Source organism: Drosophila gunungcola, assembly GCF_025200985.1.
Source record: "Drosophila gunungcola strain Sukarami chromosome 3L unlocalized genomic scaffold, Dgunungcola_SK_2 000005F, whole genome shotgun sequence".
NCBI classification, from domain to species: Eukaryota; Metazoa; Arthropoda; class Insecta; order Diptera; family Drosophilidae; genus Drosophila; species Drosophila gunungcola.
In genome coordinates this window covers 5532979-5560640 of record NW_026453180.1, presented here as the reverse complement: position 1 = coordinate 5560640, position 27662 = coordinate 5532979, and the positions used below count along the sequence as shown (strand labels likewise).

The window sequence follows — 27662 nt, the reverse complement described above, 5'->3', positions numbered from 1 at the left end:
CCAAACGTCATTCACAGCGAAAATAATGCATGACAAGCAAACCGCCTATTTACTATTTCTTTGCACAGCGTCATCTTTACTTTTTATATACAGAGCGCTTTTTAATAGATGTGTATAGAGCGCCCTCTCTTTTTTTTTGAATACAGATTTTTTATTTTGGTATATGTAATGGCTTCCTACGCCATTTACAATGGCAAGCCTTTAGTAGTTTAGTGTACAGCGCCCTCTTTAGTATTTTAATGCGCAGCGCCCCCTTTAATAGTTCAGTGTACAGCGCCCCCTTAAGAAGTTTAATATACAGCGCCCTGTTTAATAGTTTAATGTGCAGCGTCCTGTTTAGTATTTCTGTTTACAGCGCCTTCTTTTGGTAAGTATGTGTATGGCGCCCCCTTTACTATTTCTCTACACAGCGTCATCTTTACTTTTTATCTACACAGCGCACTCTTTAGTAGTTGTGTATAGAGCGCCCTCTTTTCTTTTTTGTATACAGCCCATTTATTATGGTTTGTGTAATGGCTTCATACGCCATTTAAATTGAAAAACATGTTAGTATATTTGTCTCTTTCTTGCACACTTACCAAGCGGAGCTGATTTCTCTTGAATAATTATTTTAAAATGGCGTACTTCTAGTGGGGCGGGTACCTAAAAGAGAGAGAGAGGAAAGAGCCAAACGTCATTCACAGCGAAAATAATGCATGACAAGCAAACCGCCTATTTACTATTTCTTTGCACAGCGTCATCTTTACTTTTTATATACAGAGCGCTTTTTAATAGATGTGTATAGAGCGCCCTCTGTTTTTTTTTGAATACAGATTTTTTATTTTGGTATATGTAATGGCTTCCTACGCCATTTACAATGGCAAGCCTTTAGTAGTTTAGTGTACAGCGCCCTCTTTAGTATTTTAATGCGCAGCGCCCCCTTTAATAGTTCAGTGTACAGCGCCCCCTTAAGAAGTTTAATATACAGCGCCCTGTTTAATAGTTTAATGTGCAGCGTCCTGTTTAGTATTTCTGTTTACAGCGCCTTCTTTTGGTAAGTATGTGTATGGCGCCCCCTTTACTATTTCTCTACACAGCGTCATCTTTACTTTTTATCTACACAGCGCACTCTTTAGTAGTTGTGTATAGAGCGCCCTCTTTTCTTTTTTGTATACAGCCCATTTATTATGGTTTGTGTAATGGCTTCATACGCCATTTAAATTGAAAAACATGTTAGTATATTTGTCTCTTTCTTGCACACTTACCAAGCGGAGCTGATTTCTCTTGAATAATTATTTTAAAATGGCGTACTTCTAGTGGGGCGGGTACCTAAAAGAGAGAGAGAGGAAAGAGCCAAACGTCATTCACAGCGAAAATAATGCATGACAAGCAAACCGCCTATTTACTATTTCTTTGCACAGCGTCATCTTTACTTTTTATATACAGAGCGCTTTTTAATAGATGTGTATAGAGCGCCCTCTGTTTTTTTTTGAATACAGATTTTTTATTTTGGTATATGTAATGGCTTCCTACGCCATTTACAATGGCAAGCCTTTAGTAGTTTAGTGTACAGCGCCCTCTTTAGTATTTTAATGCGCAGCGCCCCCTTTAATAGTTCAGTGTACAGCGCCCCCTTAAGAAGTTTAATATACAGCGCCCTGTTTAATAGTTTAATGTGCAGCGTCCTGTTTAGTATTTCTGTTTACAGCGCCTTCTTTTGGTAAGTATGTGTATGGCGCCCCCTTTACTATTTCTCTACACAGCGTCATCTTTACTTTTTATCTACACAGCGCACTCTTTAGTAGTTGTGTATAGAGCGCCCTCTTTTCTTTTTTGTATACAGCCCATTTATTATGGTTTGTGTAATGGCTTCATACGCCATTTAAATTGAAAAACATGTTAGTATATTTGTCTCTTTCTTGCACACTTACCAAGCGGAGCTGATTTCTCTTGAATAATTATTTTAAAATGGCGTACTTCTAGTGGGGCGGGTACCTAAAAGAGAGAGAGAGGAAAGAGCCAAACGTCATTCACAGCGAAAATAATGCATGACAAGCAAACCGCCTATTTACTATTTCTTTGCACAGCGTCATCTTTACTTTTTATATACAGAGCGCTTTTTAATAGATGTGTATAGAGCGCCCTCTCTTTTTTTTTGAATACAGATTTTTTATTTTGGTATATGTAATGGCTTCCTACGCCATTTACAATGGCAAGCCTTTAGTAGTTTAGTGTACAGCGCCCTCTTTAGTATTTTAATGCGCAGCGCCCCCTTTAATAGTTCAGTGTACAGCGCCCCCTTAAGAAGTTTAATATACAGCGCCCTGTTTAATAGTTTAATGTGCAGCGTCCTGTTTAGTATTTCTGTTTACAGCGCCTTCTTTTGGTAAGTATGTGTATGGCGCCCCCTTTACTATTTCTCTACACAGCGTCATCTTTACTTTTTATCTACACAGCGCACTCTTTAGTAGTTGTGTATAGAGCGCCCTCTTTTCTTTTTTGTATACAGCCCATTTATTATGGTTTGTGTAATGGCTTCATACGCCATTTAAATTGAAAAACATGTTAGTATATTTGTCTCTTTCTTGCACACTTACCAAGCGGAGCTGATTTCTCTTGAATAATTATTTTAAAATGGCGTACTTCTAGTGGGGCGGGTACCTAAAAGAGAGAGAGAGGAAAGAGCCAAACGTCATTCACAGCGAAAATAATGCATGACAAGCAAACCGCCTATTTACTATTTCTTTGCACAGCGTCATCTTTACTTTTTATATACAGAGCGCTTTTTAATAGATGTGTATAGAGCGCCCTCTGTTTTTTTTTGAATACAGATTTTTTATTTTGGTATATGTAATGGCTTCCTACGCCATTTACAATGGCAAGCCTTTAGTAGTTTAGTGTACAGCGCCCTCTTTAGTATTTTAATGCGCAGCGCCCCCTTTAATAGTTCAGTGTACAGCGCCCCCTTAAGAAGTTTAATATACAGCGCCCTGTTTAATAGTTTAATGTGCAGCGTCCTGTTTAGTATTTCTGTTTACAGCGCCTTCTTTTGGTAAGTATGTGTATGGCGCCCCCTTTACTATTTCTCTACACAGCGTCATCTTTACTTTTTATCTACACAGCGCACTCTTTAGTAGTTGTGTATAGAGCGCCCTCTTTTCTTTTTTGTATACAGCCCATTTATTATGGTTTGTGTAATGGCTTCATACGCCATTTAAATTGAAAAACATGTTAGTATATTTGTCTCTTTCTTGCACACTTACCAAGCGGAGCTGATTTCTCTTGAATAATTATTTTAAAATGGCGTACTTCTAGTGGGGCGGGTACCTAAAAGAGAGAGAGAGGAAAGAGCCAAACGTCATTCACAGCGAAAATAATGCATGACAAGCAAACCGCCTATTTACTATTTCTTTGCACAGCGTCATCTTTACTTTTTATATACAGAGCGCTTTTTAATAGATGTGTATAGAGCGCCCTCTGTTTTTTTTTGAATACAGATTTTTTATTTTGGTATATGTAATGGCTTCCTACGCCATTTACAATGGCAAGCATATTAGTGTATTATTATTTTTCTTGCGCAAATTTAACAAGCGGCGCCAATTAATATACCAGTAATGTTTCAAAATGGCAGAGAAAAAGCAAATCAAAACTAAACACGCGTCGGAAAGTAGTGTATTAAACTCATTAATTATCATAATTATATTAATATATCAGAGCAAAGAAATATATATTTTTTGTTTAGGAACGTTTTTAATCTTTAAATTAAATAGATTTACTGTAATAATTTATTAAATTAAATTGTGTAGTATTATTTTTTTTTGTATTTTAATTATATATCGCTTAGTTTTGCTCAAATGTTTTTTTTTAGATTGTGTAATTTGTTCCAACCGCTATGCATTCGAGAAAAAGACTTATGTGAATGTCATTGTCTTAGGAAAACGTGTATTACCAGCACTGTCGCATAAAATTGTCTCTTTCTTGCATACATACTAAGCGCAATTGATTGCTCTCACAGATGTGTTTAAAATGGTGGACTGCTACAAGGGGGTGGAGCCTTTAAAAGCAATCAAAACTGAACAAACAGCGAAAAATGATGTGTAACACGCATTGTAATCGGCTAGTGTGTAAAAATTACTCATGATAGTTTTTGTTATTTTTTTATAATAATTTATTTCATTCTGCACTTGTGACACATTTTTTTTGTTGAGTATTTGTTACCGGTTTCCAATTCATGCAGAAAAATAACAAAATGCTAATTTATTCCATAACCAGAACACACATACGTAGTAATTTTATCACTTACCCCTTTTATGATTTGGGTTTTTCACAATAGTGTAATATGATATAAAATAAATGATCAAGCACCGAAGGGGACTAGGCAACACGTAAACTCACAAAAAAATGTTGTCGATTAGAACCTTTGTTTCTAATGTAGGTTTTTGAATGCATTTTGTTTTATTAGCGCTAGCCGACATTTATTGTTATTTTTTAAAAAATTTTTTTATTGTGTTTCATTTGGTGTTTGACTATATTTTTATTTGATTTTTTTTTACTGTTTAACTGTTTACAAAAAAAAAATTGTTCAACTACACCGCGCGTATTTCCTAAAACCTGACCGCACAATACATATTGTTGATAAGAACGGTTGTTTCTGATGTTGTCGTTGCTGCACTTTTTTTATTTTGTTTTACTTGCGCTATCCAATTTATTTTATAAATATTTAAATTATTTATTAATGTTGTTTTTATTTAACTATTTTACAATGTACACCAAAAAAAATAAATGTTCAACTACGCCGTGCGTATTTAAGAAAAAACCGACCGCACAAAGCTGATTAAACTGGAACAGTATGATCGACCAAGGCGGCGGAAACAGACTAAACACCAAACAGCAATGCAAACCGCAGACAATAAAAAATGAGGCGCCGTCGCCAACGCTTGCTGCGGCTAGCCAATTTTTGTTTGACTTGTCCTTGTCTATTTCACAATTCACAAATAAAAAAAAAATGCTCAACTACGCTTCGCATATTTCCAAAAACTGAAGATTCCAAGAATACAAGAAAGGAAAAGTTACAGTTACTCACAAATAAATTTTGTTGATGAAAACTTTTGTTTCTAATGTAGGTCTGTGCTTGCATTTTGTTTTATTAGGGCCAGCCGACATTCATTGTTATTTTTTTTTATATTTTTATTGTGTTTTATTTGATGTTTAACTATATTTTTTGATTTTTTTTTTACTGTTATACTATTTACAAATAAAAAGAAATTGTTCAACTACGCCGCGCGTATTTCCTCAAAACTGACCGCGCAATACATATTGTTGATAAGAGCTGTTGTTTCTGATGTCGTTGCTGCACTTTTTCTATTTTGTTTTACTTGCGCTAGACGATTTATTTTATAAATAATTAATTTCTTTGTTGAGATGTTTTATTTAAATATTTCACAATGTACACAAAAAAATTATTGTTCAACTACGCCGCGTGTATTAAAGAAAAACCGACCGCACAAAGCTGACTAAACTGGAACAGTATGATCGACCAAGACGGCGGAGAGCAGACTAACCAGCAAACGGCAATGCAAATGCCGACAAAAAAAAAATGAGGCGCCGTCGCCAACGCTTGCTGCGGCTAGCCAATTTTTGTTTGACTTGTCCTTGTCTATTTCACAATTCACAAATAAAAAAAAAATGCTCAACTACGCTTCGCATATTTCCAAAAACTGAAGATTTCAAGAATACAAGAAAAGAAAAGTTACAGTTACTCACAAATAAATTTTGTTGATGAAAACTTTTGTTTCTAATGTAGGTCTTTGCTTGCATTTTGTTTTATTAGCGCCAACCGGCATTCATTGTTATTTTTTTATTTTTTATTGTGTTTCATTTTATGTTTGACTATATTTTTATTTGATTAACTATTATATTAACTATTAACAAATAATAAAAATGGTTTACTACGCCGCGCGTATTTCCGTCAAACTTACCGCACAATACATATTAATAATAAGAGATGTTGTTTCTGGTGTTGTCGTTGCTGCACTTTTTCTATTTTGTTTTATTTGCGCTAGCCGATTTATTTTATGAATATTTAAATTCTTTGTTGAGGTGTTTTAATTTAACTATTTCACAATGTACACAAAAAAAAATAATTGTTCAACTACGCCGCGCGTATTTAAGAAAAAACCGACCGCACAAAGCTGACTAAACTGGAACAGTATGATCGACCAAGGCGGCGGAAACAGACTAACCACCAAACAGCAATGCAAATGCAGACAAAAAAAAATGAGGCGCCGTCGCCAACGCTTGCTGCGGCTAGCCGATTTTTGTTTGACTTGTCTTTTGATTATTTCACAAATCACAAATAAAAGAAATGCTTAACTACGCTTCGCATATTTCCAAAAACTGAAGATTCCAAGAATACAAGAAAAGAAAAGTTACAGTTACTCACAAATAAATTTTGTTGATGAAAACTTTTGTTTCTAATGTAGGTCTTTGCTTGCATTTTGTTTTATTAGCGCCAACCGGCATTCATTGTTATTTTTTTATTTTTTATTGTGTTTCATTTTGTTTGACTATATTTTTATTTGATTACCTATTATATTAACTATTAACAAATAATAAAAATGGTTTACTACGCCGCGCGTATTTCCGTCAAACTTACCGCACAATACATATTAATAATAAGAGATGTTGTTTCTGGTGTTGTCGTTGCTGCACTTTTTCTATTTTGTTTTATTTGCGCTAGCCGATTTATTTTATAAATATTTAAATTCTTTGTTGAGGTGTTTTAATTTAACTATTTCACAATGTACACAAAAAAAAATAATTGTTCAACTACGCCGCGCGTATTTAAGAAAAAACCGACCGCACAAAGCTGACTAAACTGGAACAGTATGATCGACCAAGGCGGCGGAAACAGACTAACCACCAAACAGCAATGCAAATGCAGACAAAAAAAAATGAGGCGCCGTCGCCAACGCTTGCTGCGGCTAGCCGATTTTTGTTTGACTTGTCTTTTGATTATTTCACAAATCACAAATAAAAGAAATGCTTAACTACGCTTCGCATATTTCCAAAAACTGAAGATTCCAAGAATACAAGAAAAGAAAAGTTACAGTTACTCACAAATAAATTTTGTTGATGAAAACTTTTGTTTCTAATGTAGGTCTTTGCTTGCATTTTGTTTTATTAGCGCCAACCGGCATTCATTGTTATTTTTTTATTTTTTATTGTGTTTCATTTTGTTTGACTATATTTTTATTTGATTACCTATTATATTAACTATTAACAAATAATAAAAATGGTTTACTACGCCGCGCGTATTTCCGTCAAACTTACCGCACAATACATATTAATAATAAGAGATGTTGTTTCTGGTGTTGTCGTTGCTGCACTTTTTCTATTTTGTTTTATTTGCGCTAGCCGATTTATTTTATAAATATTTAAATTCTTTGTTGAGGTGTTTTAATTTAACTATTTCACAATGTACACAAAAAAAATAATTGTTCAACTACGCCGCGCGTATTTAAGAAAAAACCGACCGCACAAAGCTGACTAAACTGGAACAGTATGATCGACCAAGGCGGCGGAAACAGACTAACCACCAAACAGCAATGCAAATGCAGACAAAAAAAAAATGAGGCGCCGTCGCCAACGCTTGCTGCGGCTAGCCGATTTTTGTTTGACTTGTCTTTTGATTATTTCACAAATCACAAATAAAAGAAATGCTTAACTACGCTTCGCATATTTCCAAAAACTGAAGATTCCAAGAATACAAGAAAAGAAAAGTTACAGTTACTCACAAATAAATTTTGTTGATGAAAACTTTTGTTTCTAATGTATGTAGGTCTTTGCTTGCATTTTGTTTTATTAGCGCCAGCCGACATTTATTGTTATTTTTTTATATTTTTATTGTGTTTCATTTAATGTTTAACTATATTTTTTGATTTTTTTACTGTTTTACTATTTACAAATAAAAAGAAATTGTTCAACTACGCCGCGCGTATTTCCTTAAAACTGACCGCGCAAAAGATATTGTTGATAAGAGCTGTTGTTTCTGATGTTGTCGTTGCTGCACTTTAGGCATTTTGTTTTATTTGCGCTAGCCGATTTATTTTATAAATATTTAAATTCTTTGTTGAAATGTTTTTATTTAAGTATTTCACAATGTACACACAAAAAAAATAATTGTTAAACTACGCAGCGCGTATTTAAAAAAAAACCGACCGTACAAAGCTGGCTGCTTAAAATAGTGAGATCCGCCAAAGCGGCGGAGAGCATACGAACCAAAAAAAGACGCAAATGCCAACAATTAGAGTACAAGAACAGCGGCGCCGACGCCGTCGCCAGTGATTGCTTTGACTATTAAAACTCATCACATCTTAAAATCAGGTGTGCTCACTCCTATGCACATGGAGCACAATTGTTTTTGTAAATGCACATGCCTATGGAGACGTGAGGGCCGTCACAATGTTTAAACCTGCTGGGCACAATTTGCTTTACACTTACAATTTTTCATTATATCATTTTATCATTTCCGAAAAACCGACCGCACAATAAATTTCGTTGTAGCTTCGAATGCTGTCGTTACAGTAATTTTTTTATAAGTTTTATTTGCTCTAGCCGTCTTTTGTTATAAATAAAAAAAAAATTAATTGTTCAACTATGTACCTCTGGCGTAGTTTAGAAAAACCGAACGTACAAAGCTGGCTGCATAAATTAGTCATATCGGCCAATGCAGCGGAGAGCAGACGAATCAAAAAAAGATGCAAATGCCAACAACTAGAGTACAAGAACAGCGGCGCCGGCGCCGTCGCCAATGCTTGCTTTGCCTTTTTAAACTCATCAACGCTCAAAACCAAGTGTGCTCACGCCTATGCAAATGGAGCACAATTGTTTTTGTAAATGCACATGCTTATGGATATGTGAGGGCCGTGACAAAGCTTAAGTTTGCTGGGAACAATTTACTTTACACTTACAATTTTTCATTATATCATTGCGGTTTAATTCGTCACTTTTTATGACTGAGTCAAATGAAATTTGTTTTTGTCTTTTCCTTGGCTCTAGCTCGACACTGACTTTGTTACATGTGGTCATGATCTTTTTGTGTGCTGGTTAATGCACTGCCATAGGGTCGTTTAATGCACCCCTGCTGAAAATCATGATTTGTTTTTGGCTTTCCTCGGCTCTACACTGACTTCGTTACGCGTGTTCAAGATCTTTTTTTGTGTTGGTAAATGCACTGCCATAAGGCAGTTTAAGCACCCCAGCTCAAAATTATCTGAAATTGATAGTATCCCGACTGCGGCGTTGAAAATTAATATTATTATGAGGTAGCCGTTGAAGTACTGTGCTTTTTTGCTGATAGTTTGCTAAAGAAAAAATACAAATTATGGTAAAAAGAGGTTTTTAAAAGTTGGCGTTGCTTAAACGAATTTTATTGAAAATTAATATTATTATGAGGTAGCCGTTGAAGTAAGCAATTTTTCTGTGGGTAATATTCCGTATTTTTTAGACAAAACTCTTTTGTGCGGAAAAGAGATACATAATGTTTTCTGAAAGTTAATTTACTATTTTAGTAAACGATTTTTTAATTATAATGGTCTTTAATAAAGAAAAGAGAATTTAAATGTCAGCGATATTGCAACAATATGGCAATGCATTATCAAAACAACAAGAAGATTGGGAGAGCCGATTTTCGCTTCCGGAGGTGATTAATTGTGTGAAGAAAAAGGCGCACATATGTTCACAAATCAACGGAAAAATAGTGCTTAAAAATAAATTATTTTTAAGAGGTAAGCCGGTGGCAAAACGATTTTTGTTGAAAATTGTTTTTGTAAGGAGGTAACCAAACCTTTTTTTGCAGTAAATTATTAGTATTCTGAGGTGGCAGGTCCTTTATATATTACCTGCAACAAAAAGACAACTTTGTGAATGTTTAATGAAGTTAGCTTTAAAACTGAGAGAATAGTTTGCGTAAAAACAAACGGACAGACGGACAATGCTAAATCAGATTTTCTAGTGATGCTGATCAACAGTATATATACATAACAGGGTTAAAACGTCTCCTTCACTGCGTTGCAAAATTCTGACTGGAATTAAAATACCCCCTGGAAAGGTAAAAAGTAATTACATTTCTGTGTTCCTCTGTGAGAACGGAACCTATCGCGCGAAAACTGGACGACTTTGTACTGCGCCATGGATGCGTGTAAATGCTTGGCAAAACAAAAGACAGTCAAAATATTAGACACCAATTTTCTTAGATGACGGACAATGCTAAATCAGATTTTCTAGTGATGCTGATCAACAGTATACATATATACATAACAGGGTTAAAATGTCTCCTTCACTGCGTTGCAAAATTCTGACTGGAATTAAAATACCCCCTGGAAAGGTAAAAAGTAATTACATTTCTGTGTTCCTCGGTGAGAACGGAACCTATCGCGCGAAAACTGGACGACTTTGTACTGCGCCATGGATGCGTGTAAATGCTTGGCAAAACAAAAGACAGTCAAAATATTAGACACCAATTTTCTTAGATGATTATTATATTTCATATGATGCAAAAATTATTTAATTAATTTTTATATAAACTAACGTTTTGTTTATCCAAACTGAGTTCTATGCCAAAAAACATAAATGTGCAAACCAAATTTTAAAAATATGTTTATCTCGGCAGTGCGTTTTTTATTTACGAAACTTAGATTTCTGGTTATACGCTTTAACCCCAAGTTCACGAGATTGAATCTTTCGTTGCGACCAAGCAAGCAATAACATAAATCAGAGAACACAATTTAAACCTTTCTATTTTTTTAGTAAAAATTTTTAATTCTTAGGAAATGTTTCTAGTTTTAAGGCTTAGTAAGTTATTTTAGGGTCAGGGTACAAACATTTAAATATCTAAACTATAGAAAAAATTTCCATATTTTAAAATATATATTTTTTTTATTTTTAAAGAACATTTCCCTTTTAAAGAAAACATTTATATTATTTTTGTAAGTGCCGATCCATTAGAGTTCTCGATTGAATTGTATTACATTAATTTTATAGCTGCAAAGGTATATAGGCTTCGGCTTGCCGAAGTTTGCTTGCTTTTTACTTTTAATTTATAAAGCTGTCAGATCAAATTACGATATATAATTTAAATTTATTCAAAACAAATGCAAAAAAGAGTTTATTTACATTTTAATTTTTTTATACAAAAGTCTTATGGTAATTAGCCTACTTTTCACTTTAAAGTTATCTGGTAAAGGACAAAATATTTATTAAAATATTTTTCATTTTACAACTCATATAATAGTCGTTTAAGTTTATATGGTTAATATGTACATTGATCTTATTGTAAAATATACACGTACGTACATCTGAATTAATAATGAATGTAACTGTTACATTGGATATCAAAATAAAACTACGTTTGTGAAATCGTTATTTAAGTTATTATATGAATCATATACAAACTACAATATTTTTTTCACTTCTTAGGCTTTTTAATGATTTCATATCTACTTTGACCAAAATCATTTTAGCGAAAATTTTTAATTTTTTGAACAAAGTATGACTCTAGCGCCTCAGCACACTTATAAAAAGATGATTCCTTCGGGTTATAGTAACGGCAGTTGTCAAAGATTTTTGTCATATCGCCTATAAACTCGGCTAGTTTAGTGTATGCGTTTGATTCGATTTTGGTTTCCATTCGTTTGAGATCTGTTAAGTATGGCATTATTTTAAATTTGTAATTTTATTTATTATGCTTAGCTTACCCATGGGCTCTTTAATTACTTTGTAATAGTCAGGTGCTTCCTTCGGATCAACCGGTTCCATAAATGGCCAAGCACTTTTGTGTAACTATAAAAAACATAAATATTATATTTGTTAAAAAATCTAGGGCAGAGTGGGCCAAGCGTAGTTAAGAAGTGCGGGTAGTAAATGATCCCTAAAACCTAATAATAAAGCGCGCTTTTTGCTACTGACCCCAATACCAGACAGTGTCAGTAAAAATGTTTTAAATTTATAAACAGAATGTGGGGTATATTAACTAAAGTATTTTGTGCCCTATTTTAGTGGCACACACATTTTAGTCGAGTGTCCCGACTACTGAACACCAGTTACTCCAGATTAAAATCGGGTTTTGGGTGGCACCATCAGTGGGCCTGCAATGGCACTACTAATATCCCAAAAAATAACGTTTTTGCTAATAGCTTTTAAAATAATGGTTTGCCGGACATGGCTAAATCAAACTGCAAAGGTATAAAAAAGAACAACATTTTAATGGTTATATGCTGCTTAGCGTTAATGTAAGCTGCATTTTGTTTTAATGAAAATCCTTCTAAAAATAACAAAAATGATAATCACTATTTTAGATCTCGTACCCAAACCGTTACCACTTCGACCATTTTTTCAAGTGCATTGAAACCGACCACAAAGTTGTGTTTGACAATTTCATAGTCGAATCAGTGGAAAAACTTCAAAATTATTAACTGTATTTGTTTAATTACGTTATACGCCACTTAGCGGTAATGTGAACTGCATTTTGGTTTAATTGAGAATCCTTTAAAAAAAACAAAAATGGTGATCACCATTTTAGATCTCGTACCCAAACCGTTACCACTTCTACAAATTTTTTCAAGTGCATTGAAACCGACCACAAAGTTGTATTTAATAATTTCATAGTCGAATCAGTAAAGGATCTTCAAAATTATTACCTGTATTTGTTTAATTAGGTTCTTTAGCTCTTCCATTTGATTGGGGGAAAGTTTTTTTATGTTATCAGAGTTTGCATCTGTTTTTCGCTGGCATTCAGGGCACACGTACTCATCAATAAACTCCGCTTCGCTTTGCAGTATTCCAACGCAACGTCCATGAAACCAATCCTGACATTTATCGCAACATATATAAAATTGTGACTCGTCGTATGGTTGACGACAGCTGCAATAAAGCTGCTGAGTCTCTCTCGCCTTCTTGCAATCAATGCAAATAAATTCCGAGAGTTTTTTTGAAGCTTCTTCGGTAATACTGACACAATCACCATGAAACCAATTGCTGCATAGGTCACAGCCAACGTAAAACCTAATTAAACAGTGTTAATCAAGGCAGACTTAAAAAAAACAAATTTTTGTCAACTTACTTTGTGTCATCATATGGAGTACGACAAATGCAATACAACTTTTCCTTTTTCCTGGTAAATTTCTTAGGCCTGCCGACCCCATGCCTGCTGTTCTGCGCACTTGCCTCTGTCCTGTGGTTTTTAAATTTGTATATGCAGTAAAATAACACGGGTACATAGTCAATAAAATCCACGAATCATTTGTACTTTCCCAAGCTTCTGTGGGAAAGTCCCTTACAAGCCTAAATTCAATTACGTAAGCGTTGCGCGGTATAGCTAATACGGAAATTTGATGTTTGGCGACATGTTAAATTATGTAACCCATATAACTGAATTACGCTGAAAAACTTACCTAATGCACCAACGCAATATAAAAATCATGTGCCTGGACAATGACCACGTCTTTCAAACATGCCGTCAAAGTTTAAATGTCTGGTTTTAAACAATTTCTCCGCTCTTAAAATGCCTCTAATAATCCTTTAATTTCTTAATTTCAACTTGAATTTCTCTTGGAATCTACAATCTATGTGTGTTTAAATTTTGCTTTTAATAGTTATCATACTGATATTTGTTTGAATTTTTTATAGAACTGAAATCACAATTTTTGGATACCCATTTTACTATCTTTTCTTCGATTTTAAAACAGCCATAAAACCTTTACTACGTCTTGTATTATAAAATCAAGTTGACTTGCATTAAAACTTTATTACCTTTCAATGAAAAAACAAGCAGAACATTCCTTGGTCGTTTTTAAAATGGACCTTAAAAATCTATGTTCTTAAGCTCAACAAAATTTAATGAATTTAAAATTAAATTTCAAATATTCTTTTTTAAAAACTTGTTAAAGATTGCCATAACCGTTTTTGAAATTTAAAAAAAATAGTACAATTTAACACAAAAAAATGGTTTTGTTAATGCTATAAGAAATCAAACTAAATAATTTAATGAATACTACTACAGCCGAAATAAAATCAAACAGAACTGTAGATTCCAAAATTAATTAAAATTGGTTTCATTGAAGAAATGTTTTTAAGATGTACTTTCGTCGTGCTGAAAATACGTACTTTATATTGCGGCGGAGTTTTAAAAAAATTGTGCACACAAAATTTGGTAGTTCCAGTCGTATGGGCTTCATAATTCATTAAATTTTCGTATTTTTAGATACACCGTGGAATTAGTATAGGCCTTTTACTTGGGAGCACGCAATTATCATAGAAGCGTGCAATTGGTTCGGGAAATTGGTAAATGTATATTTTGTAAATACCAAATGCAAAAATATACAGTGTTGGTTAAAGTACTAGTTTTTTGGAACTAGGTATGGTACAAGAAATTTGCGTAAAAAAATGTTAGATAGGGTAAAAGATACACAATTCTTCAAGTAAGCTTAAAAAGCAAGGTAAAAATTTTTTAATTAAATTATTTTAACAACTAATCATTTCGAGGTCAATAGGTTCTTCTCAAAGTTGCATTTGAATAATGATACTTTGTATTCGCTCTGGATTTATATATTTCATATGCGGTAAAATTTACTCATATATTATAGTTACAGTAAAATATTAATTGATAATTTATGACCATATATGTAAAAATAATACAATACTGAATTTAGTGACATCAAGCTAATTTGAACACAAAAACAAATACAAATATTTAAGTACCTAAATACAAAAGACAGTATATTCTCAAGATAAATTAAAATTTTTACCTAGGTGAGAAGTGTAAGGCGTTTGCAATTGTACCTAGGTAGAAGTATCTATTTACACCTCAAAACAGGAAATAGACCAATAAAATAATTACCGTTTAAAGTCCATGTTAGGATCGCCACTTCTTTCATTTTCGCTTTGTTCTTCTTGTGAAGCTACACTTAAGGGGCGCACATGTCGCTGGACTTTGGTTTGAACATCTTCGTGTATTTCATTTTGTAAATTACGTTCCAGTAAAGACCGTTTACGTAAAATACTTTTTTTAAGCAGTTCTTTATGTCGTTCCAACTGTAATTGTTTTGGTTCCCCGAGTTCTGTCACCTCTTCATTCTGCCTGTGATTTTTTTTTAAAATGCGATTAAAATTATTACTTATTATTGCATTTGGACGTTTTAACGAAGTTCGAATTTTCCATTCAGCGTCATCGCTGTTCTTATTTATTGTTACAAAGCTGCCGCGGTTTGGAGTAAGTGCTTCTTCGCTTGCACTTTCTTTTGAGCCAAATTCCCAATCATCTATACAGTTTGAATTCGCATTTTCTCGTTGCTTTTGCATATTAACAAGTTTTTCTTCAAGTTCTGGGCTCAGATTTCCTTGTCTAAGAGCATTTGAAATAGCTAAAAAGCAAAACAATTTTTTTAACTTAAAAAAAAATTTTTTAATAATACTTACACTCTTGAATATAGCCGCTGGTAACAACAAAGCTCTCGCATTGGTTATTTTCTAAGTCTGTTTCTGTTGCCTCGATCTCGGAGTGACTTGCTGGTTCTTTATTCTCTAAGCCCTCTAATAGGAGAGATTTACCGACAAAGGGCTGGTTAATTGAAATATTAGATTTTTCTGTTTCTGCACATTTTCTATGCTCCTGCTCATTTCCATTGCTTATGGAATTAATTCTAATAGTTGGGTTGGCTTCGTAGGTTGCTAGCGCAGTCGAGTCGTTGTCGACGTTGTTGGTCTGCAATGAACATCGTTTAAGGTCTTCACTTTCATATGTTAGGCGATGCTGTTCACTATTGTCTTGATCTTCAACTAGAACTAGATTATACGTTTTTAATTTTTTTGCTTGCAGAATTGGCTTACAACTAATGTTGGTGTGGCACGGTAAATCACTTATTGAAATTCTACCTTGGGTTACTTCATTTTGGGACGTGGGTTCAATTTGGTTTGGAGGACTGCAGACGACGATGAATTCATCATCAAAGACTTCTTCTTTCATTTCATTCAACATATAATTCGAGTTCGCCACAAAAGGAATTGATACGCCGCCACCAACCTAATTGTTTCCAAGATGGTGAGTTGTATTCAGAATCAATTGTTTTTTGCGCATATATGAACGTGTGCGAAAAAAAAGTGTTAGAAAAATTTGTTTACAGACACACCTACCTGACTTTAATCAGGAATCAGTTGTAGTATTTACTCCAGGCAACCTTTTTTATGTGTTATTATAGTTGAGAAGTGGTCGTAGTTGTCGAAGAGATTAACACGTAGTTAGGAGTTGTAGTTGTTGACACGCGACATTAAGGCATGGTTAAACATTTTTAAGCAGTGAGAGCATGAATTTTATTTTAAGGTATTTGACGTATTTTTTATTACAAAGATAAAATAGTATTTAAATTGGATTTTAAATTATAATGCAAAACTGTGGCAAGAGACCATTATGCTATGTAAATGGTGGAAGGATACGTGAGGTGTGTATACGGAGTGTCGAAAATTAATTTTAGACAAGTGTAAACTTCATTTCGATTTAGATGAGATGATTATAAAAATGGTAAAGCCTTTGTGTTTATTTTGAAGGATATTAGAAAAACTACCTCAATCCCGACGTTAGCACATGCGTTTATATGGAGAAAACTTCATTTAATTTGCCATTTAAGAGAGCGACACTTGCCTTTGATTTGTATAACTTCAAATATGTCAGCCAACTAAAACTCTGTGTGGGGTTAATCTCTTCAGCAATTCGTATTTTAATTCATATTTGATTTAAGACGAAAATTGAATTTGGCCATTAAAATTATGACCAATTTAATTTTAATGCAATCATTTGCAACTGATTCAACTGATTTCTGGTAAATATTTATAGCCTATTAGCTCTGTAATTTATTTTCTTGCACTGATTTATAAGTTATGTTTGAAGAGTTATCTTCATACATATATATGAAGCATGCGCTTTTTGTCAACACAAAGGCCAATTTGAACATAATCATCCAACTAATTCAGAAACAAAAATTCACAAAAGTTTAAACTCCTTTTTTTGATTTTATAGTTATGGAACTAAGGAAATTCGAATTATAGTTAGATGGCATAAATATCTTTAAAACACAAGACACACGACTTAAAATTTGAAAGATCGTTGAATTTATATTGTGTGTTTATGTTAATGAGCTGAAACAACTAAAGCAAGAATTCAGACCACTTAACTATTTTGTCACGTAGAAATTTACGTACAATATTTTACTCAATTTATTTAGTAGTTTATTAAAAATGTAGTAGTAGTTTTTAAAGACTATTTGTAAATATTTAAATATTTATTGTCAAATATTCTTTCTAAGACTTTATTTGGCTTGTTTTTCTTGCTTTAAATAACGATTCATGCTCTCTGGGTGTAATTATTTAAGGGGATAAGGGTAAACGCTTTATTTAACTTTTAATTTTCTTAAAATTTGGTTTTCCCTATTTTAAAGCAGAACTGTCTGAGACTATGCTTAAACATTTTAGGTCGTTCCTATCAAAGTTGGTAACAGTATCAGCATTCCAAAGAATTATCCGTTGGTTAGAGGTCAAACTCGAAACTCTAAATTGGTGACCAACAAGGTTAAAACACTTCTAAACGTAACTTTTGAAATTTTACAGGTATATTTTAATACATAGCAATAAGGCGTTTAATGGCGTTGAGCCACATAATAAACAGATTGAAATCGCAATAAACGTCACTTTTTCAGTAAAAAGCTAACCTTTAAAATAAATTATTAATCGATTATAAACAAAATAAAATATTAGGTTTTGGTTTTTGAAATGAAAGTAAAGCATTTAAAGAATTTCAATTGCATTTATATGGTATAAAAATGTTTTACAAAGTTTAAAAACTTTTTAGATATTATTAAACAACGCCATATGGAAAAGCATGTTTATATGAATGAAAAGAAACAGAGCTGGTCATAATTAGTTAAAGGTTTTATTGCAAAAAGCGCTTTACATTTTACAATTATTTTATGTAATAATAGAAACCAAATGTCCCAGGCAAGAAAATTTAATTGAAACAGAGTTGTTTTAATAATTTTGCCTTCGCTTAAAACATAAAATCTGAATTATCTTTAGTAAATTAATGTGCTTGCTATTCATTATCCAATAGTTACTTATATTTAATAATATATTCACATTTTAAGATAAATACATTGGTTTATTATTGAAATTAAATGGACAAAATAAATATGTTTTATTTGTACTAACTAATTGGGGTAATGTATTTGTAAACATCACGATCCCTTCGATTAGATTTGATTGTTGAATAATTATGTTGCAAAAAAAGCCTTGGTTCATATATTATTAATGTCTTTGTTGCTGTACTCGGGAATACAATTTTTTAGTTTATTGCTTAGGAATGTATACAAATGTGTTAACGCAAATATTAAAAACATGTTCATTATAAACCAACAAACAAATTAAAGGTATCAAACGAAACGTATAAAAAGTGCAAGTAAAGCAGCAACATGCCTCTCAGGTTTAATAAAAAATTATCTTAACTTAAACATAGAATGTAACAAGAAACAAGTTGGCATTTTGGTCGAGAATCAGCAAATCTACTCCTAATAGTCCTGATCTATTTCTAACTGCTTCTTTCGCATTAAAATTACAATTAAAAACTACTCACTTGCTGATGCGTAGCCGATTGGTGAACTGGGGTAAGAGGAGGTGGTTGTGATTGAACTGAAGTTTCCGGCTGAACCGCTAAATATATTTTTGTTGGGCCTAGAACACCGAGTTTGCCATTTGATTCTTGAGCTGTAATAAATATAAGAACCCGTTACAGTAGTTTTTTTTTATAAATAAATCCTAACTACTCACCCTTCATTAATTGCTGCTTCACCTGAGTTTGCACTAGTTGCAATTGCTGTGCCGTGAAGTCGTTGCCTACCAGGCCCTGCAATACTATACGAGGCCCATGCTCCGTTTGTAATACTTGAGCCGTAACACATTTAATAACTGTTCCAGGAGGCTGATTTTGAAGAAGACTTTCTTCAACACTTAAGGGTTGCTGCTGAGCTTGTCCCTGGGCAACAACGGGCTGTTGTGCGATTGAGTTATCGTAGTTAGTGGTTGACTGCTGAGGGACTTGCTGCTGCTGGACAACGACTGCCTGAGGACTTTGTGATTGGAGGGCTTGCTGTTTGACTGGTGAGCTTTGTGGACTTGCTTGCGCCATTGCAGTGACTGAATTATTTGTTACTATGTGAGCGTTCCCATCGCCTTGGTGTTTTATATGTGCTACGATTTGCGCCTGATTATTTCCCAATGGTTTAACGATAACTTGTTGACCGTTTACGGTGGCCACCTGTAACTTGCCTTGCGCCAATTGCTGGGCTAAAGTGGAGTTTGGAACAAGCACTTGTTGCGTACCAGATTCATTAACATCTACTGTGGTGATTTGTGCTTTTTCATCAATTGAAGGCTGTGATTGTTGTTGAACCACAAGTTGTTTAACCAACTTCGTTTGTGTACTTGGGGAAGATTGAACAATCTGGTTCGATTGGACAACAAATTGCTGCTGGGGTTGAACAACATGCTGTTGTTGCTGCTGCTGCTGCTGGGTTTGAATTTGCTGCTGAACCATCTGCAACGCTTGACTCTGCGGCACGTTTCTCTGAGTGACTATAGTTTGACCGGGGCTCAAAATGATCCGTTGGCCGCCAACTACAATCTGCTGTTGGACGTTGCTGGTGTTAACAATTTGCTGGATTACTTTTTGCGTTGGCTGACTTCCGACCTGGGTCATTGAGATTTGCTGCTGAGGTGATTGTTGAATTTGTTGTGAAAGAACTTGAGATTGCACAAGTTGTTGCTGTTGAGCTGGTGATGAGCCTTGTTGTTGTGCAGGTGAGGTGGATATAATAACTTTTTGCCCCTGTGCGTTTTGGCCTACCACCAATTTTGAACCGGACTGAACGAATACTTGTTGGAGGTTATGTCCAGAGGAACTCGTGTTCACCACTTTTGAAACTACCTTTTGAACGGACGGCGACGAAGATGTTGATGCAGATGCCACTGCCGCTTGCTGCTGCTGTTGGGCCAGCAACAATTTATTCTTAATTTGTGCCAGCGGTAAAGCAACACGCTGTGAAGATGCTACAGATTGAGTCCCGGAATTCTTCGTGACATGCTTAACTGCAATTTGTTTTATTACTGGTGTTACTTGATTTGCAGTAGTCGGTGCTGACGTTACTGCTGGTGATGACGGTGTAGAAGCCGGCCTGATGGGAACCTTTATTTTGGTTCCTATAAATATTAATGCATTTTACTAAAATTAATAATATGCTGTTATTAAGATAAGACATACCTTGCGCTGCTACATTTGATGTAGTTGTGGTTGTCAGCACATGCAATTTTCCGTCCGGCATCTGAACAAGCTGCTGACCAGGGTTTAATCCGCGTACGCTGACCTTGCCATCTGGCCCCCTTATGATTTGCACCTTATGAGGTGTAGGAGTAGATGAAGTAGATTGCGTGCTAGACATGTTGTTTACAGTGGAGGATGCAGTCGCTGTCGCTGGCGTGTTTGGTGTAGTTGTTGCTGTTCGTGAAACTTGTGTAACTGCTTGCTGAATGATTCGTGTTGTTCCATCAGGGTTTTTGACAATGACACGCCTACTACCAATAACTTGGCCCTTAACTAAATCATTTAAAAGAAACGTTTAGATTCAACACACATCGCTAATTTAGAATAACTTACCTGGGGTAACAGAACGAGTGACTTCGCTAGTGCCGCCCAATTTTCTCTGCTGGTGAACAGCGCGTTGCAATTTCAATTGTTGTTCCATTTTTTCCTTTACGTCTTCACTCGATTTAGGTGTCAATTGAACGCGACCAGCTCCGCCTGGAATTCCATTAGCTGAAGTGCTTGGAGCAATAGTACCACTTGCCTCCAGTTGTCGGGATGCTACAGATCGCGTTACCGCTGATAAGCGTGCCTTTTCCTGTTTCTCTCCAATAAATTTAATTTCCCATAGTTCTAGTTTATCTTCCTCGACCCATTCCTCGGTAATTTGTGGCTCAGTTGGCTGGGGGGATTCAGCGCGCTTTCGTTTTCGCAGCCCGGATCGTATGGATGTTACTTCTGTAAAGTTAATATATTATAGAAAGCAAAAAATAAATATTTTGAAGAATTGTATGTTCATGCACACACATTTTTAAACTTACCTCTTATAGTCTTAGGCATTTCAAGTGGAATGACAACTTTTCGCCGCAAATAGCTAGTTTTTTCGCCATAGCGTCCTGCATGTCGAAGTTTTAACAACTCTAAAGTTACAATTTCAGTTTCCGTTGTAACCTGATGCTTCCCATCAGTGGAAGGAGGCTTCGCTATCATATCGTCCCAGCGAAGACACGACCACAATATTCGAAGTTGAAGAGCTAGACTGGATAACGAAGTGGCATTAGACGTGCGATAGGACCAGCACGTTCGGAATAGGGGACGCGAGCACTGATATTGCCAAATTGTGTTATTTTTTGCAGCGTGATGAAAACCATTGGTTGATGATTTTCCTCCCAGACGGGCCAGCTTAAGCAGCTCGAAACGCGGCAGCACCAATAGGCTTCGTTTCTTTTTATGAGTAAAGAAATTTGAGATAAGAGGGTACCGTGAATATGATGGCTTTTTTGAAATTGTCATTTTGTCCTCTGTTTTTACAGCTTGCTCGTATAACTTGGAAGGGGCACTAAGGAGGTATACACGACCCCGAGGTGAATTAGAGGAATAGACGCGCTCCTTTCCATTATCAAAATATTCCCGGTCATATTTTTTTATGCATTCGCGTTTTACTGATCGTGCAGTGATTGGAAATCTGCGGTTCTGTTTGTTAAGTGGTATGTCCTTGTCTAACGTCTGATCTAAAACATCTTTTGTACCAATATAGGTTTTTTTAGATTTTTGATTACGTTTTCGCCGCCATCCGCTTGTCACATCAATATCTTCTGCGTTAGCTCCTGAACATGATGAGTTTATGCCACCTACAATAGAGTCTTCAGTACTCTCAATTTCAACATTACTGCAAACATCCATACTCTCGATATAATCCAATTTATCAGAGTCTTGAGTGTTAGAGTCTGTATTTGTATTGCTTCCGGCGTTTGGACCATCTTCTTCTTTGATTCTTGCGTTGGTTCCGAATTCTTGTTCAAGCAGCAAGCATTCGCTTAATAATAATTCTGTAAAAGGAACAGCGTTCGAGCGACCGTGTTCCCAATCCTGAAGTAAATCCAATGGCGCTTCGGATTCCCCTGGTTTCCCTTCATCTGATTCATCCGTCACTACTTGATTGGAATCTCTCTTACCCTCAGTGAGCTTTTGCTCGAGAATAGATGGTTTTTTTACTGCCCCCAATATAGCGGCAACCGTCTCTTTTGAGCCGTTTCCTGCAGTATGCGCCTTGCGTAACAACAACAAAAGTTCTTTTTTGGCTCGCGCTTTTTGAAGACACAACGGCGAGTAGCAAGTGTTTTGAGTTATTTGGGATACGGCGTTTGAATTTGTATTACACTCCTTTGTGTAGCAACGAAATATCTTAGCAAAACGATTTAGTTGGCTAAATTGCAAGCGCACTGTTTGAATTTGTTTAGCCAGCGAATTAACGAGTTCCAAATTTACGTTTGCAGTACCCCCCTTTGATGGGACTTCAGTAAGGCGGAGTAATCGCTTCTCTAGACACGTCTGTTTGTTGTTGGCTGCAACGTGTGGAGACGAAATTACAAGCGGTTTAATATCAGAGGCATCGCTACAGGCAATCTGCTCTTCGACCTCGGCCAGTTTAATACGACGATCCAATAGATCATCTAACCGACATTTGCGAGCCACTTTCGGATAAAAACTACGCCCTGGAGCATTAAGTGCTTTACTTACATCGATGTGGCCCATCATTTTTTTTTCAACATCTTCGATTACTTTTACATTTGTATATTGCTCCGGTAAATAGTGACAAACCTGGCCATCAATATTGCTTGACTGACATTGTTGCATAAATCGCTGAGTGCGTGGGTCGACTAATATAATTTCATTAACATCATTTTCACCTCCCATTGTGTAGTGGACATACACTTTGTTGTGTAGAAGAGGTTGAGGTCGGCGGGCACGAACACCACAGCGTCGACTGCTTGAGAGCCAAAGCCAGCCCCACTGGCCGTGAACACGATATTCCTCTCCTTTTTGCTTCCAGACTTGATGCTTAAGACCCAGGGTATACTTTATGTAGTTGAATGCTAGGCGATTACGTTCTTCCTCATCATCCCGCTCGCGTTTCTCGCGCTTTTCCAGTTTTTTTCGCTCTTCTCGTTCGGCACTTGTTATGCGATGCAAAGTTGTATGACCAAGTTGTTCGTGCCAGACATTAGCAAAAACAACACTCTTTAGGGACGATTGAAACAGTAGCAATACGGCTGCAAAATCCGAAGCGCGGCGGGCATTCATTACAGCAGAATTCCAAACTTTTTTGTTAACCACCCAGTTTGTGTTTAAAAATGGAGCTGCAATATTGGCTTCGAAGTTAATCAACGTCTGTCTAAGCGTTGTTATCATATTTTCGGTAGTTCCCATGGTAATCCCAATCCATTTAAAATCGGAAGCAGTCGTTAACGAAAACTTGTGGGACAAATGACGCCGCTTATCCCGCTCCTCGTTCCGTTGCGGCTTGTTAAGGGCGATTGGGTTTGTTGAATACTGGTTAACATAATTTTTGAATCCTTGCTCCATACCAAGTTTAAAATGAAGCGTACCAGTACTCAACTGATTCGATTTCTGACGAGTTACCATTTTGCTTTCTTCCTGTTTTTTTAATCCCTCCATCGAATGGGTTTCGGTTTTGGCATTACCATCTTCAGCATCCTCAACCATTTCCTTTTTTTCAAATAATTCATTTGTAGCCTCTTGTTCTATTTCAATTAAACTTCGCTTAGTATGTTTGTGCTCGTTAGTTAAAGTCTCAGTAAGTTTCATTTGGCGTTCGATTTCGCCTTGTCGTTCTGTTAAGTTGCTATGCAGCCGAGTTTCCAATTCTTCGGAATCCAATCGGTTTACTAGCAATTTTAGCTTACTTATCGTACTATAATACCAGCAAGTGCAATCCTCCTGATCCTCTATAAAAATACGCCGTGCAATAAACCAATATTTGCGCCCATGACGATCAACACCCAGGCTATCATGCCGGATAAGCACGCCCTGTTTTTCCTGGGGCAGGACGCAGTCCATTACGCCACTTACCTTATGTGATCGACAAAGCCCGCACTGCCAATCCTCAGTAGGTACGTCATTCATTGGAGGGTCCACACATTCCAAATGATAAACGGCAGGGCACGTTTCGCAGCATAATAAATCACCAAGTCGGTGGCACACGCGGCAATGGTCGTCATAATGAATGGGCCCTTCCTGGAGCATTACATCGCGTATGGAATTGGCCGTTAAATATTGATCTGTCAAGAACTGGAGCACTTCAAGACGGCTTTCTATGCCCGTATACGGGTATTCAGTTCGGCTTAAAATATGGAACACGTTGCGATCAAATGTCTTGTCACTTTCAACATAGCTGCGTAAAACTTCCGGCCACGTTAAAGCATCAATCAGGTAAAGACTTATATTAACAGTATCCTTTTGATCTAGGGGGCCAAAATGTGTACCCTGAGCGTCCTCTTCGCGTAAGATCGCCTTTAGCAGCATAACATGTACGTCTGCCAATAACGCACTTTGCTCCTCACAAGCTAAGGCTGCGCAAAAGTCTTCAAATCGGAATGGCGAGAGGCGGACCAAGTGGCGAAAACGTCGTAGTACTTCATAAATACTCAGTGCACGCAATACGTGGACATTGGCTATAGATAGATCCTCCGACGAATCGGGCAGTTCAAGCGCTGCATATTGCCGACCTTCCTGCAGCCATACAGGTTCTGGGCTAGGCGGACGAAGAGGACGACTAACTCCATTTTGGTTGAAGCTACATACGGAGAATTCAGATTCGCTCTCATTGGCCGCTTCCAGGCTCTCGTCGTCACTGGGTGTAAGTAGCATGTCATCCTCAATGTCTGATTTGTCTTCTTCAGACTCTCCAAAATCAGATCCGTAGTGATATTCTGACTCGTACCCTATAATATAAGACAAGTAGATATATTAAAAAAAAATATTTTTAACTTTTATTATTCTAACGAATTACTAATATATAACCTGTCATTTTGTAAAGCTACTTTGGTGGGGCTTAGGTCCTTTTGTTATGAATCGGGCGGAAGTTAACGTTACAATGTGGTCGGCGTGTGCCAGTAAATTCTGAAGTCACCAATACTTGCCATTTGCACATTCAAAACTAATATACCATCAAAATATCTTAATTTTATCGATATTAACAAATTAAAAGAGTTTAACTATACTATTGACAGTTACTTGCCCCTAGTTAGTGATCCTTAAACAAACAAAATAAATTGATCAATATCAATTCAGGCTTTAAATAGTTTGTGTACCATAGATTGGTATGTGGTAGATCTGTAACGCTAATTAATTAACGGGTTTTGGTAGATTCTTTACATTTTTTTAAACCGATAGAGTTACTGTAACTTCGGCAGGTTGGTGTGTATGTCTTCTCTTAATTTGACTTCTGATAATCCTGCAAAAAGTTCTGCTGTCAACGCGGAGAATCCTTTCTTCCAAGGGTCTGCGGGAAACGTCGGAGTCAGAGCAAAGTTTTGACTTTTTTAAATTTCACAATATCTTATTTTTAAAATATTTTATATGAAAACATTATTACAAATAAGCCGTTTTTTGTACTAGGAAACCCATGTGCCATGTAACCCCTTAAAGCATGCACAGTTCTAAAACTGTTCGAATACATTTTGGCCGTCGATGTTACTGACCACTACACAAACCGACCAATTAAAAAAAAACAAAAATCAACAAACTGTTAAAATGTATCTTATATCCAATTATATTATTACAACTAGTCGTGATGATATATTTGATTAACAGCCGATATTTTTCTACAAAACAACAAATATTTCAATATTATAATTAAAAGATATACATTTGATTTATTAGCTGTAGGGCAAAGCCGTTTGATCCAAACCATTTCTTGTGAAACCAACGTGATTCGGCTTTTTTAAGGAAGCTAATAAATAGCGTAGGAAGTGTCGAATGGCCTGGACACTTTGAGCCTGGATGTTGATATATACAGCTCTAGAAGCCCCTGACAAACCCCTAGTGGTGGGGTAGTCCAAGTCTGTAGCCTAACGATACCCACCTTTCCTTCCAGCAAAGCTGCTGGTGTTGGGCTGCACGGTAGACTTGCGACCGCGTCCCCTCTTGGCGGCGCTCCCGCGATTTCCGCGGTTGTGGTTGTTGTGACTGCTCCTGCTGCCCTCGTCGCTCTGGGGAGAGATACCCCTGGAGGCAGATGGCGTGCTGGGCTGCGACTTGCCCTCGCTGAGATACTTGGGCTTCTTGAGCAGCTGGTAGTTAAAGCGCCCTGTGGCCCGCTCGTTGGGCGTCTTTGGCGGCCGACCACGTTTACGGCTGCCGCGTCCGCTCATTTCTTCTGTTTTTCCTTGTCTCTGTTGCTTTATCTGGCCTCTGGGCTTGGGTGAGTCTGTGGGTGCTCAGATTTGGTTTAGATCGGAACCGCACAGTAAATCTGAAACGAGAGTTGGAGCATTTAGCACAAGTTGCCACCGCAGACCAATTCGGTTTTCATTTAAAGACACATTCAAACACACATTTACTCGACGACCTATGCGGAAAAAATCGATCAGCCTCCCAGCAGCTAATTGCATGCACTTCACTTTGTTCGAATCGGGCAAGCTTGGCACACGAAAACCCGCCAAAACAGCTTGTTTCGCTTAGCATAAATATGTAGTTCCGTTTAAATATAGTAGGTGTACGCATGCACGTATATTCAAAACATTCCGAGCTTCTAATATTCGATGGCAAACGCACTGGACAGCACCGAGAGTTCGCGCGTGTGTGTGTGTGCGAGTAAATGAAGCCAACGCACATTGTCCGCCATTTAAAGAACAGAAAAAATATTCGCGACTGCAAAAATGCCACTTCTCTCAGAATCAACGCTTTTTGTCGATGCACAAATTACCCAGCATGTTGGTGAACGATTTCAGAGGGTTTAACACAATATTTTTAAGTATTTTAAACTGTCTTCATCAAACTGCGAGAGCCACTTTTACCTAACATTTCAGTTCAGAACACAACTGGAGACGGTGTACAGTCGGCCAATCACAGCGACCCTTCTATTTCTCGGTGCTGCGAGCGACACCTTGCGTTCGGTTTTGGTACCGGATTGCTTACGGTTGCACGAACGATATTGACAGGGTTGCTTTCGATATTTACGCCGACCCGCAACATCGGATGCCTTTTGAATTTTAGCGCCAGATTTTGGGATAAACCTTTAAAATATTGTTTTAAAACAAGCAAATGTAGCGTTTTTTCTCAACAAAAAAATAAATTCCATTGCCACGCTTTGACTGAAAAAGCTTTTAAAAATTTAAATATAAAAACACAATAAACTTTACCTTTTTTTTAAACAACAACATCTTGTTTTCTTTTTTATTTCAGTGGCTTATGAATTTAAGGTCAATTCGGTACTCAGACCACAGTTTGATGAATTTTAAAAAAAAGTTTATTTAAAATTGGA

General features: G+C 36.2%; 1 protein-coding gene across 13 annotated transcripts; it reads right to left on the bottom strand.

The window, feature by feature from the left end:
- Window positions 1-10820: 10820 nt before the first annotated feature.
- LOC128259563 (nucleosome-remodeling factor subunit NURF301) lies at window positions 10821-27329 on the bottom strand. 13 transcript variants are annotated; one of them, XM_052992040.1, is made up of 14 exons: window positions 27105-27241; window positions 26262-26651; window positions 21196-25119; window positions 20729-21112; window positions 20336-20668; window positions 18847-20274; window positions 18653-18783; window positions 15865-16057; window positions 15454-15819; window positions 14876-15398; window positions 13100-13210; window positions 12678-13041; window positions 11755-11820; window positions 10821-11679 (listed from the first exon to the last, which is right to left on the bottom strand). In XM_052992040.1, exons 2-14 carry the CDS (start codon window positions 26548-26550, stop codon window positions 11629-11631), a joined length of 8163 nt encoding a protein of 2720 aa, XP_052848000.1. In that variant the 5' UTR covers window positions 26551-26651; window positions 27105-27241; the 3' UTR covers window positions 10821-11628. The 13 variants fall into 13 exon arrangements, with proteins under 13 accessions (XP_052848000.1, XP_052847997.1, XP_052847995.1 ...); XM_052992037.1 differs by having other exon boundaries at window positions 10822-11679; window positions 11736-11820; window positions 27196-27329; XM_052992035.1 differs by having other exon boundaries at window positions 10822-11679; window positions 11736-11820.
- Between the last annotated feature and the right edge of the window lie 333 nt (window positions 27330-27662).

Excerpts from the sequence above, each read along its gene's own strand:
- LOC128259563 (XM_052992037.1), bottom strand. The coding sequence starts at position 26,550 with ATGAGCGGACGCGGCAGCCGTAAACGTGGTCGGCCGCCAAAGACGCCC. Across the intron at positions 21,113-21,195 it reads AATGCCTAAGACTATAAGAG|AAGTAACATCCATACGATCC; the intron begins GTAAGTTTAAAA and ends TTAACTTTACAG. Across the intron at positions 20,275-20,335 it reads ATCAAATGTAGCAGCGCAAG|GAACCAAAATAAAGGTTCCC; the intron begins GTATGTCTTATC and ends TAATATTTATAG.